Source organism: Ovis aries, chromosome 9 (genome assembly GCF_016772045.2).
Source record: "Ovis aries strain OAR_USU_Benz2616 breed Rambouillet chromosome 9, ARS-UI_Ramb_v3.0, whole genome shotgun sequence".
Classification (NCBI taxonomy): Eukaryota; Metazoa; Chordata; class Mammalia; order Artiodactyla; family Bovidae; genus Ovis; species Ovis aries.
Window position 1 is genome coordinate 49987760 of NC_056062.1, and position 13606 is coordinate 50001365.

The 13606-nt window shown below is 37.3% G+C and overlaps 1 protein-coding gene across 31 annotated transcripts in view; it reads right to left on the reverse strand.

Moving 5' to 3' along the window:
- STAU2 (staufen double-stranded RNA binding protein 2) overlaps nt 1–13606 on the reverse strand; it is a 311536-nt gene that overhangs the window by 265386 nt on the left and 32544 nt on the right. For all 31 annotated transcript variants that reach the window (XR_009595067.1, XM_060393813.1, XM_060393809.1 and 28 more), the window contains one exon: nt 6416–6575. Coding sequence is in view for 30 of the 31 variants with exons in the window: in XM_060393813.1 (XP_060249796.1) it covers nt 6416–6575 (160 nt within the window). In the remaining variant the exon portion in view is untranslated. The remainder of the gene's footprint in view (nt 1–6415; nt 6576–13606) is intronic.

Here is a 13606-nt window from a genome sequence, read left to right on the forward strand (position 1 = left end):
AATAATGATAATAATACTAAACAAATCATAGGGCTTCCCAGGTTGCTCAGTGGTAAATACCAGAATCTGCCCGCCATGCAGGAGACACAAGTTCAACCCCTGAGTTGGAAGATCCCCTGCCTGAGGAAATGGCAACCTGCATCAGTATTCTTGCATGGAAAACCCCATGGACAGAGGAGCTTGGCGGACTACAGTCCATAGAGTCACAAACAGTGTGACACAACTGGATGACTGAGCGTGTGAGCACACACACACACACACACACACACAAAAATCATAAGCCTGTAGGTAAAACAGGAATCCAAGAATCAACAGCGATATAAACAAACAAAAAAATGAGGGGGATGAGAAAGCTCTTGGGTAGAATTCCAACTAACTAATAAAGCAAAAAAGAATACGGAATTAAAAATCACCCTTTGGCATCCTTCAGAGTAGTCACTGATTCAGACAAGAATCATCAATGGATGCCAAAGCTGGAAGGTGAATGAAAGTTTGATAAGAATGTTTATATAGTTTCAAAGTATCTCCTCAGAAAATACTTATTAATTATAGTATTTAATAATAAAACATACTTATTAATTAACTTTACAAAACAGACGTGGCTGACACACTCTTCACCAACAAACCAACATCATTACTAATGGGACATTTCAACATCCTGGATCTCCCGACATGAAACAGTGAGATGACCCCAGGTCACTTCTGTGATGTTTGTGCTAAAAACGCATAAATCATGAGGAAACACCAGACAAATTCAAGTGAGGAGCATTCTACATGCAGTGTGTGGAAATGTCAAGGTCATAAAAAGAAGACTGAGGACCTGTTCCCGTTCCACTCACGTAAGTAGAATGGAGAGACACAGTAGGCCAGTGATCCTGATGAGATGCCGTCCCTACAAAGGACGCCACTGGGGTCATCACTGAAGAGTGAGCGAAGCCTATGGGCTGGTGGTTTGTGGGAGTAGAGTCTGGTGATACCAGATTGATGCCAGCATCCTGAGTGGACAGTCTCTGTGCACTTAGGGAATAAGGGGTAATGGGACACCGTGTCCATAACTTATTTGCAATTGGTTCAGCAATGGTAATCGTTTCTAGGTGATGGTTACCTGACAGCTCTATGTACTTTTGCTATAAAGTGTGTGTGTGTCTGTGTGTTTAAAAGAAATTATTGCTTTAAAAAAGTTAAAAAAAAAAAGAGGAAGAAGAAAGCAAATACTTCTTAGATACACTCCTCATTAACTGGCAGATTCCCCATGCTGTACTAAATCTAACTCCTCTCTTGGATGTGATTACTATCTAAGGCCCATCTACTTCCTGTGAAGTCAGGCCTGGATCTCCCCTCCTCTGCAGTGCAGAGAGGAATGGATTGAATGGATTGCCTTTTCAGTAAATACTGCTAAGTTAACTGAATGTCTATGTATTAAAAGGGAAAAAAAAATCTTGAACCCTACCTCAGCTCATACGTAAACCTCAATTCCTGACAAACTTAGATCTAAATTTAGAAGATGAAATAATAAAACTTCTAAAAATAATATGAGGTCATCTTCACAAGTTTGTGGGAGACAAAGATGTCTTAAATAGCACACAAAAAACCACTACCATTCTAGCAATTCCACTTCTGAGTATTTATCCCCCAAAAATCGAAAGCAAATACTTCTTAGATACCACTAACTTGAAAAGATATTAATATGTGCACTCTCATGTTCATGGAAGCAAGCTAAGTGTCCACTGATGAATGAATGGACAATAAAGAGGTGATACACATAAACAATAGACTATTAAACAGCAATTTTTTAAAAAAGTTGCCATTTGGATGGCTCTTGAAGGCATCATGCTAAGTGAAATAAGTCAGATAGAGAAAGACAAATTCCACATGACCTCACTTATATGTGCCATCTAAAAGAAAGAAAACACACACAAAAAACAGAATTCACAGATACCGAGAACAGACTGATGGGCTGCCAGAGGTGGGAGATGGAGGTAGGTAAAAAGGGTCAAAAGATACAAACTTCCAGTTATAAAGCAAATAAATCGGGAAGAGCCTATGTGACCTGGGCTAAGCGGCCGCTTCAGAATGAAGCCACTGGCTGCCAGAAGCTCATTGAAGTGGACGATGAACGAAGGGTTATGTGGTCCGAATCAGTGGCGGGAATGACAAGCAGGGTTTCCCCATGAAGCAGGGTGTCTTGACCCATGGCCGAGTTCGCCTGCTTCTGAGTAAGGGGCATTCCTGTTACAGACCAAGGAGGACTGGAGAGAGAAAGCACAAATCTGTGCGGGGTTGCATTGTGGATGCCAATCTGAGTGTTCTCAATTTGGTCATCGTGAAAAAAGGGGAGAAGGATATTCCCGGACTCACTGATACTACAGTGCCTCGTCGCCTGGGTCCCAAAAGAGCTAGCAGAATCTCTCTAAAGAAGATGATGTCCGCCAATATGTTGTGCGAAAGCCCCTAAACAAAGACGGTAAGAAACCTAGGACTAAAGCACCCAAGATTCAGCGTCTCGTGACTCCCCGAGTTCTGCAACACAAACGCCGGCGTATTGCTCTGAAGAAACAGCGTACTAAGAAAAATAAAGAAGAGGCTGCAGAATATGCTAAACTTTTGGCCAAGAGAATGAAGGAGGCTGTCCTCCCTGAGAGCTTCTACTTCCAAGTCTGAGTCCAGTCAAAAATGAGGTGTTCTGAGAGTGACAAATAAAGCAGACCAGACACCAAAAAATAAAAAATAAAAAAATAAAGCAAATAAATCAAGAGGATGTAATGTACAGCACGGTAACTACAGTCAGTCATACTGTAATTTATATTTGAAAGCAGCTAAGAAAGGTAAAACTAAAGGCTTCTCATCACAAGAAAAAAATTTAACTATGGGGACGGATGTTAAAGAGACACTGTGATGATCATTTCACAACATATACAAATATCAAATCCTTGTGTTGTGCAGCTGAAACTAATATAAACCTATGTTCAATTACACTTCAATTTTTTAAAAAGCACTATCCGTAAGGGGAAAGACTAACATATTACACTTCATTAATATAAAAATCTGTTTGCCAAAATGTACCATTAGGAATACAGAAAGATATTTGCCATACAGATATCTGACAAAGGATATTAATCCAGAATATCTAAGAAACCTGCAAATCAATAAAAGAACTGAAAAAAATAAACAACCTGCCAATGCAGGTTTTTAACAGAAAAAATGTATCAGTAGCAGAGAAGATCCTACTGCCAACAGGCATATGTAAAAGTGTTCACTTTAATTACTAGGGAAATGCAAATTAAAATCACAATGAAATACTATTATATCCCCAGAAAAATAGGCAGAAATTTTGAAAGCTGAAGATGCCCTTTGTGGACAAGGACACGGGAAACTCGCATATACTGCTAGTGGGAGGAAAATGTGTCAGGTTGAACCTTATGTATTAATACTGAACACATGCATAACCTACTCAGCTACATCCCCAAAAGAAATGTATACATCCAAAAATGTTCATAGCATTGTTGTTGTTTAATCACTAAGTTGTGTCCGACTCTTTGCGACCCCATGGACTATAGCCCACCAGGCTCCTCTGCCCATGGGATTTTCCAGGCAAGAATACTAGGGTAGGCTGCCATTTTCTTCTCCAGTTCACAGCACAGTAGTCTTATCTCTAACAGCCCCAAACTGGAACAACCCAAATGTCTGCCACCAGTATAATGAACAAATAAATTGTGGTATATCCATGCAGTGGGATATTACATAGCAAAAAAATACTATACTGTCAACAACACAGATGAATCTCACAAACATGACACTGAGAAAAATAAGCTATGACAGAAGACCAGGGCGGACGATTCCAACACGCAGGCACAACAAATCTAGGGTGACAGGACGCAGAACAGCGGTTCCCTTCGGAGCTGTTTAACCTCGTTGTTTAATTAGAAGGGCTTTAACCCCTGTGAGAGAGGCTTCTGAGGCTCTGGGAAACCCCGCAAGCATGCACAGTGCAAAATCCCATCAAGGCTCCACAACCATAATTAGTGCACTTGCAGAGACATAGTTACATTTATTCTAAAAATTTACCTCAGCAACAAATAAATGTGTAAAATGCCATACAAAAAAATTAAGTTAAAAAAACTAATTTACCCCCCAAAATCTACTCATTCTGTCATCTCAATACAACGTTCAATGGTGGGAACATTTCCACTGGCCTTCAGACTCTCCTGTTCCCTTGCTCTGACTCCTCTGCTCACTGATCTGCTATAGTACCCGGGAGTGGACCTGAACCGAAGCTCAGCACACAGCTGCTCGTGCTTCACAGCCTCTGCCCCAGGAGGCAGGTCCACAGGCCTGGCTTCCACCAGTGGATCAGTAACACTTGTCCTTCTGCCCATTCCATGAACATGAGTTTCTTCTCTTTCGCTTCACGCATCAACTATGGCTGTGGTTTCCTAACTGATTAGCTTCTAGTATCTTCCACCTTCCATAAACATGTCAAACTCAACATCCTAAATTGCTCTTTTGAACACATCACCCACCTACTGGTAAAAATTAATCCCCGAACTAGATAACATTTATTTCCTAAAGCTGCATTCCAGTCCATCACTATCTGCTTTCTAACTACATCTCTAGTCTTATCTCTTATTAGCCACTTAGCTGCTGCTGCTGCTGCTAAATCGCTTCAGTTGCATCAGACTCTGCGATGCCATAGACAGCAGCCCACCAGGCTTCCCCATCCCTGGTATTCTCCAGGCAAGAATACGGGAGTGGGTTGCCATTTTCTTCTCCAATGCATGAAAGTGAAAAGTGAAAGTGAAGTCGCTCAGTCGTGTCTAACTCCTACTGACCCCATGGACTGCAGTCTACCAGGCTCCTCCGTCCATGGGATTTCCCACGCAAGAGTACTGGAGTGGGTTGCCATTGCCTTCTCCGAGCCACTTAGCTGCTCTACCTAAAAATTATCTACAGGGGGAGGGAAGGAAAAAATCATCTATAAAGAAAATATTTTTTGCCAAACCCACAGTCCAGATTCCTATTCCAAGGACTTTCCTCAGTATTCCTATAGCCTGGAATACCCTTTCCTCTGCCCTGTGCCTGCCTGCTCTCTATTCAAGACCTATACTGCACCTCAACTACCTCAGTACATGTATATCATTACTTATAATATTGATGTCTGCTATTACTCACTTGGTACTTAATCTTTACCACTGGGTTACATGTTTTATGTAAATAACTAAAACCCTTATAGAAAACAACAATGGTTTTACATCTCTTAGATATATTTAAACAAAAGCTTAATAAATAGAGATAGTGTTATGGTGCTAATGATCAACCAGTAATCTGAAGAGAGTTTTGAAAGTTAAATATAGCCTCTACCTAGATTTAAGCTGAAAGAGTTTTATATATATATATATATATATATAAAACAGTATTTTGGCTTATTTACCGATACTTAACAAATACTGGAATAAGCTGAACATATGTAAAAGGACTACCATTAGGAAGGTCACAGAGTTCTGGAAAGAGCAATCCTTGGAAAAGGAGACTGTCTGCAGAGCACGTGCCACATGGGAAAGAAGTGTTGACCTGATTATGAGTATGAGCATGTGGACTATAATTAAACAGCCTATGGAGTCAGTGTTGGCAGGCAAAATGTCTTTTTTCACTCCATCACAAAAATACCTAAAGCAACACTGGTCAGAAGGTAACCACTTGCATTAGTAAGTTAACAGATGAGTAAATGGCATAATGCTGGTACTAAATTTACGGAACTTTATTAATTCGATGTATCAATTCATGCATGGTGTTTAATACAGGTTTGTTCTTCTCAATAGATAACTGGACATACAATGCTGCTGGTACTGCATGCAATTGACTTTTTAAAGTCGATGCATGGAACAACTTTTAAAAATTATTCTTAAGAGCTTAAAACTAGAACTCTCATTTTCTTAGGATATTATACACAGGAGGCTTTACTGGATTTGTGGGTTTCTTAACAAACTTCATATGAATGTTTTTAAATGTAAATGGCAACCATCTCCACATGAGCAAACAAAATAGTAAGATGCTTAGGGCTAATTTTATAATTTTCTATTAAACTAAAATAAAGACTATCTTAATAATTATATGTTATATACTTAGAAAGAGACATTGATGACTTCTATCTTTGCTTTAGAAAAAAACCTCAGTCCTGTTTTCATGTCTGTATCCAAATGCCTTTTTGTCACATTTAAAAAGTAAATAATACACCTTTAGAGTAGTCATTAAAGCAGAATTTTAAAACAGCTCCAATTACCTTCTTCATTCTCTCATCTGCAGTTACTATTCTGCTGTCTGAAAACCCACTGACTGTGCAACAGGCCTGCGTGAAGGAAAACACAGGGGACAGCACGCGCAGAGGACAGGAACACAGGGAGCCAAGTCAGGGCCATACCTGGGTTATTATTGACATTGCTCTTGGGTGGCTTCTGAACTGGTTTGGGGAGCGTGGATTCCGTCAAAGCTTTGTTAGCGACAGCTTGCTGGGCCTTCTTTATACTGCTCCCTTCGGATTCCCATGTCTGCTCCCCAAGACTCAGTTGCACTGAGAACATCTTGGAAAAACATAAAGAGACCAGGAAAACATTGAAATTTTTCAGGAAATAAAATGTGCTGTCTGAGAGAAAAACAGACACACCACAGAATCAAAATGTTAGAGCTAGGGTTGAGTTTATAGGTCATTTGTAACAAAAATCTTATTCTCTCTAGTGAAAGAATGTTAAGAGGTCGAACTCTGTTCTATCCAGAGGCTTAAAGGCAGCTCTAACTGTACATTTTTGGTAGAAAATATCAAGAAGAAAGAGCTTCCCTAAATGGAAGCATATTGTTAATGCCATTCAAACAGTCCTCAAAAAAAGTAAAATAAGAACAAAGAATAAGAGAAACTGTAAGAGAATCCGAAAGAATCTGTCTCTATAACTGTCACAAAACTAATTGCTTAAACTTTATACTTAACACAATTTAGTCAATGAGTCGGGAAATCCTATTAAATATCCTGTCACCAAGAAACTCTCAATCCTCCACAAGCAACCTTTAGCCAGTCACCAAATCCAATCAGTTTTAACTTCATAAATATTTCTCAAATCTTCCTCTCTCTGCCAGGAACTCTGCTGCACTGGCTACAGTCTTTCATCATCTTAGCTTGGATGTAATAATCTCCTATCTGATTGCTGCTAATACTGTCTTTCTAAAACTCAAATCCAATTGCATCACCCCAAACACCACCAGCTTGAAAACCTTCAACTGCCCCCCGGGCTGCATGCCACAAAGGAGTGACCTGTCCATCTTCACTTCACACACACCCCTCCCCTTGCACATCCTAACATTCCATCTATACCATATTTCTACATGGGGTCAAACACCTCTAAAATTTAGGATCAAGTTACAGTATACACACACAATCTGCTGCTTTCCTCCCTAGAGAGCTCACTGCTCTGTAGGAATACAAGGTAAGAACCTCAAAATGCTTATTAATTATTTAGAAATAAATGTGAATTTACAGGAAAGAGACCAGGATAGAAAATACCTTAAAAAAACCAAGTGTTTGGAATTAGCATTATCAATAACCATACAAATGAACATCACATGCCTCCTGACATGATCCAATGAGAAATATGTAGCATTCTTGGCCAAAAATGTTTACTGTGAATCTAATTATAGGAAAACAATCAGACAGATCTGGATTATGGTGTATTCTCTAAGAAACTGACTGAAACTCTTCAAAATGTCCATGTTATGAAAGAAGAAAGACAGAAGAATGCAAAGGGGCTGTCCTAGATGAAAGGATGCTAAACAGACATGGAAGGTCATAATAAGCTATCAATTAGCTATTGATCAGACTTGTACTAGAAAGAAAAAAGTACAAAGCACATTAGAGAACAACCAGGGGAAACCAGGGAAATTTGACTATAGACTATTTAATAAATAGTGTCTTCAGTCAATTTTCAATTTCTTGAGTGATGATAGTATTATGGTTATGAAGAAGAATGCTTTTGGTCTCACAAGATAGATATACAAGTATTTAAGGATTAAAATGTCATGATAGTTGAAATTTACTTTCAAACTGTTCAAGGAAAGAGTGTATATATACCTATACAGAAGGAGCAAGGAAAGAAATAAATGTAGCAATGTACTGAATAAATTAATAATTAGTAAACATGAAAGATTCATTATTATACTGCTCTTTCCATTTTTCTCAGATTTTCAATTCTTATAGATTTTCAATTTTTCAAAATATACAGCTAAAAATATTTGCAATCATTTGAAATTCAAAATATATAATATCTTTTAAAAGTGAGTAATTTTTCTTTTGATTCAGTGTAAAATTTTTATCTAAAACATATTTTTAATATATTTGCCCAATTTTAAAATGATTTTTCAATGACTAGGTCTTTTGGTTTACAAATTATAGTATTTAACAGAGAACTCTGCCACAAAGGATATATTATCTCTCCCATCTCTTCCAAATCAGTTCACTCTCCAGAATGTTCTATCCATTTTTCTTTCATTAATTCAGGTTCAAAACCTCAATAGCTCCTTTGTTTATCCTTGTCTTCTTTAAATTTATTTCACAACACTTCAAAACTGTTCCCTGCCATTTCTTTTGTCACCACCTTAGTCTAAGGCCCTGTAAACTCAGGTTTTCTGCCTCCTAACCTTCCAGATGTCACCACTTTTCCAGTTCACAAGCCAAATACCCTTGAATGGTCTTCCTTGTCTGCTCCGTTTCTCTCTACATTCTCCCCTGCATCCAACTAATTCAATTTCAAAAACATTTTTCAGATCTGGCCTTTCTCTGCATTCTCAGTTAACAGTATCAATGTATCTCTCTCCTAAATTACTACAAGACCACCGTAACATCATTTCTTTAACATAAGACTTTCCCATCAAACTGTCCTTCTTGGGAATTCCCTGGCCATCTAGTGGTTAGGACTTGGTGCTCTCACTGCCAGGGCCTGGGCGCAGTCCCTGGCTGTGAATTTAAGATCCAGAAAGCCATGCCATCATCAACATGAACATAAAATGCAAATGTATCCAAGTCAATTCTCTGCTTTCTGAGACCTCTCAAGAATTCCACTATGCTGCATCTAAAAGCAATGTAACATTATACATCAATTACATCTCAAAAGAAAAACAAAAAGAAAAAAACCTGGAGAGGGAAAAAAAGTGCTGCTATAATAAACATTTAGTAGCAATTTTGACTAGGAGTCCTGGGACATACTGCTTATGAGCTTAAGTCACAGATCCACCATTTACGATGTGTCACAGTAAGGAAGTTATTTACTCTTTCCATTTGTCTTCTTACTTCTTTAGTGAAATTGGGATAATAACCACAAAATGGTTATGAAAGTTAAAATGGTGTAAATACCCCCATTTGAAATGTAGAGACTGTCAAACTGGATAAGAAAACAAAATCCAACTACATGGTTCCTACAGGCAATGCCCTTCAACTATAAAGATACATGGTTTAAAAGCAATAGGATAGAAAAAATATATCATGATAACATAAATTAATGAAAAATCAGAATAGTTATGATAATATTAAGCAAAGTAGATTCCAGAGCAAAGACTACCACAAATAATAACAAAGGTCACTTCATAATGACAAAGGAGCCAACTAATCAAGAAGAGGACTAAGATTCTAAACACGTGGGCAATGTGGTTCATATATACAAGGGAATATTACTCAGCCATAAAAAGGAATGAAATAGTGTCATTTGCAGAGGCATGTACAGACCTAGACATGGTCATACAGAATGAAGTTAAGTCAGAGTGAAAAACAAATACTGTATAATATCACTAATATGTGGAATCTAGAAAAATGGTACAAATGAACTTATCTGCAAAGCAGGAATAGAGACAAAGATGCAGAGAACAAACTTATGGACACCAAGGGCGGAAAGGGAGAATGGAATGAACTGGGAGACTGGGACTGACATATACACACTACCAGGTACAAAACAGATAACGAAGGAGAACCTACTGTATAGCACAGGGAACTCTACTCAGTGTTCTGTGGTGACCTAACTGCGAAGTCTACAAAAAGCGGGGACACATGTATAGCTGATTCACTTTGCTGCACAGCAGAAATTGACAGAACATTGCAAAGAATTATACTCCAGTAAAAAATTAATTAAAAACACTCGGGCAACTAACAACACGGCTTCAAGATACATGAAGCAAAAATGAACAGAATTCCAAAGAGAAAGAAAGAATCCACAATTAAAGTCAAAGACTCAATACCCCCTCTCAATAACTGATAGAACAATGACAGCTGACAATCAGGTGGAACAGAGCAGAGCTGAACAACACTATTAACCAGTATAAACCTACAGCAATGTCTTTAAAACACTCTACCCAAAAAGAGCAAATATACATTTGTCCTCAACTTCTCACAAAATATTTACCAAGACAGGCAATATTCTGGACTATAAAATAACTCACAACAAATTCTAAGGATTCAAGTGATGTAAAGTGTATTCTCTGACCACAATGGAATTAAATTAGAAATAACAGAAAGATCTCTGGAAATCTCCAAATATTTAGAAAATAAATAACAGATTTCTAAATAACCCATGGAGAAAAGAAGAAATCAAAGGGGAAAACAGAAAGTATTTTAAACTGAATGCAAATGAAAACACTGTATCTCAAAAGATGGCGCTAATAAAAATACTAAAGGGAAATTTCCAGCACTAAATACCTACACTACAAAAGAAGTGAAGTCTCAAGTTAACTTCAGTTTTAATCTGAAGAAACTAGAAAAAGAGTAAATCGAACCTGAAGTAAACAAGGAAAAAAGTAATAAAGGTAAAAGCAAACATAAGAAAATTAAAAATAGGAAAAAATAGAGAAAATCCCATAAAACCAAAAGCTGGTACTTTGCAAAGATCAATAAAATTTGTAAACCTCTATGAAGACTAAGCATGAAAAAAAAGAGAAGACACAAATTACCAGCATTAGGAATGAGAGAGATGACATCACTACAGATTCTTACAATATTAAAAAGACAAGAGAATATTTTTTAACTTTATGCCAATAAACTCAACAGCCTAAGTTTTTAAAAGCCACTGTTATGAAAGCTCATTCAAGAAGAAACAGGCAACGTGAATAGCCTTATATTAATACATGTTAAAGGAACTGAATCTGTAATTTAAAACTTTCCTATAAAGAAAATTCCAGGCCCAGATGATTTGGATGATAAATTCTACCAAACATTTAAGGAAGAAATAATACCAATTTATAAAAACTCTTCCCAAAACCTGAATCAGAAGGAATACCTCTTGGCTTACGCTATGAAGCTTGCATAATTTTGATAATGAAACCACAATAAGATACTACCAGGGAAAACAAAACTACACACCACACAAAACATAAAAGTCCTTATCAAAATTCCATTAACAAATGGAATCCATCAATAGAGACATCAGATAATACTTTATAAGCAAGCAATTCACTCCAGGAAGACAAGGATTGATTGTACATTTGAGAGTCAAACAATGTAATGTACAATAATGAGTGATTAAAAACAGCAAAGTCATATGACCATCAGAATCAATGCAGAAGAACCATAAGACAAAAACCAGTATTAATTCATGTTAAAACTCTCAGCAAAAAAAAAAATAAAAGTAGAGAAGAATTTCCTCAATCTAATTAAAGACATCTATAGAAAAAGCTACACTTAACATCACAATTAATGAGGGAAAACTGAATGACTAAGTCAAGAACAAGTTAGACATGTCTGCTCTCATCACTTTTATTCAACATTGTACTGCAAGTTCTAGCCAATGCAATTGGGCAAGAGAAATAAATAAAAGGTAATCAGGTTGGGAAATAAAATTTACAATTGTCACAAATAGCTTGTGGGACACCCAGCAGGATCTTAAAAAAAAAAAAGTCTACTAGAACTAATAAATGATTTTAGCAAGACGCCAAGATGCCAGATCAATATACAAAAATCAGTGTATTTTTGAAGCAGATTCACAGAGAGAACAAACTAGTGGTTATGGGGTAGGAGTAAGAGAGGGGAAATGTAGGGATGGGGGAATGGAAGGTACAAACTTCTGAGTATACAACAGACTTAACGCTGTATTGTACAAATGAGGAATATAGCCAACATTTTGTAATAACCATAAGTAGAGAGTAACCTTTAAAAAATATATAAAAGGGCTTCCCTGGTAGCTCAGTGGTAAAAAATCCACCTGCCAATATAGGAGGCATGGGTCTGACCTCTGGTCTAGGAAGATTCCACAGGCCATGGAACTACCAAGCCCGCGCACCACAACTATTAAGCCTGTGCTCCAGAGCCTGGGAATCACAACCACTGAGCCCACGCGCTCTAGAGCCAGCGCTCCGCAAGCAGCAGCAGCCATCGCAACGAGACACCCGTGACCACAGCTAGAGACGAGGCCCCACTAACTGCAACTAGAGAAAAGCCTGCCCAGCAGCGAAGGCCTAGCATACCCAACAATAAATATATAATTTTTAATTACATAAAAACATTTATAAAAAGAATCTTTAATGTGTCATAAAAATAACCTATTTCACTCTCTTCTAAATTCTTTGGCACTGTATGGATTCCCTATATTAGAGAGGTAGTTATTTTTAGCACTATTTGACAGTATAAATTAAAGTTAACCTACTATGGAAAAAGTAGGAATCTTCAGATTTCTCTATTTGTACTTTTATTCTTCACATTCTCATGTGTGCATACTTATACAGAAATGCTATACATATTTCAATGATTTAAAATGTATAAAAGAAAATATACAAAACAAAAAATCACTGTATTTTTGTATATTAGCAATGTTTAATAAGAAAAATTATAAATCAAAAATTTTAAAAACTATACCACTTACAATAGCTTCAAAAACATGAAATATACCTGCCCACTGAAAACTACAAAATATTTAGAGAAATTAAACAATGTCTAAGTAAACAGAGATACTTTGTTCATAGGTTGGAAGACTCAATTTTTCTAACATGTTAATCTTCCCCAAATTGAGCTATTTATTCACTGCAGTTCTATTCAAAATCCCAACAAGGTGCTTTATAGAATGGACTAGTAGACTTTAAAATTTCTATGAAAATGCAAAGGATATTGAATGGCCAAAACAACTCTGAAAATGAAGAACAAAAGTAGAGGGCTGGTACTACCAGATTATAAAGCTATAGTAATCAAAATAGTTGGGCTTCCTAGGTAGCTCAGTGGTAAAAAATCTGCCTGCCAATAAGGGTTCGATTCCTGGATGGGAAGGTCCCCTGTAGAAGGAAATGGCAACCCACTCTAATACTCTTGCCTGGGAAATCCCACGGACAGAGGAGCCTGGCAGGGTACAGTCCCTGGGGTCACAAAGAGTCCGACACAACTTAGTGGGTAAAACAACAATCGAAACAGCATAGTATTTGCCTAAAGACAGAAAAAGAGACCAAGAGAACAGAACAGAGACCAGAAATAGAGATATATATAGACAGCTGATTTTGGACAAAGGTGCAAAGGCAATGAAGTAGGGAAAGGACAATCTCTTCAACAACTGAACATCTGTAACCAAAAAATAGAAAAAAAAAATAAATTTTGTTACTTATCTCA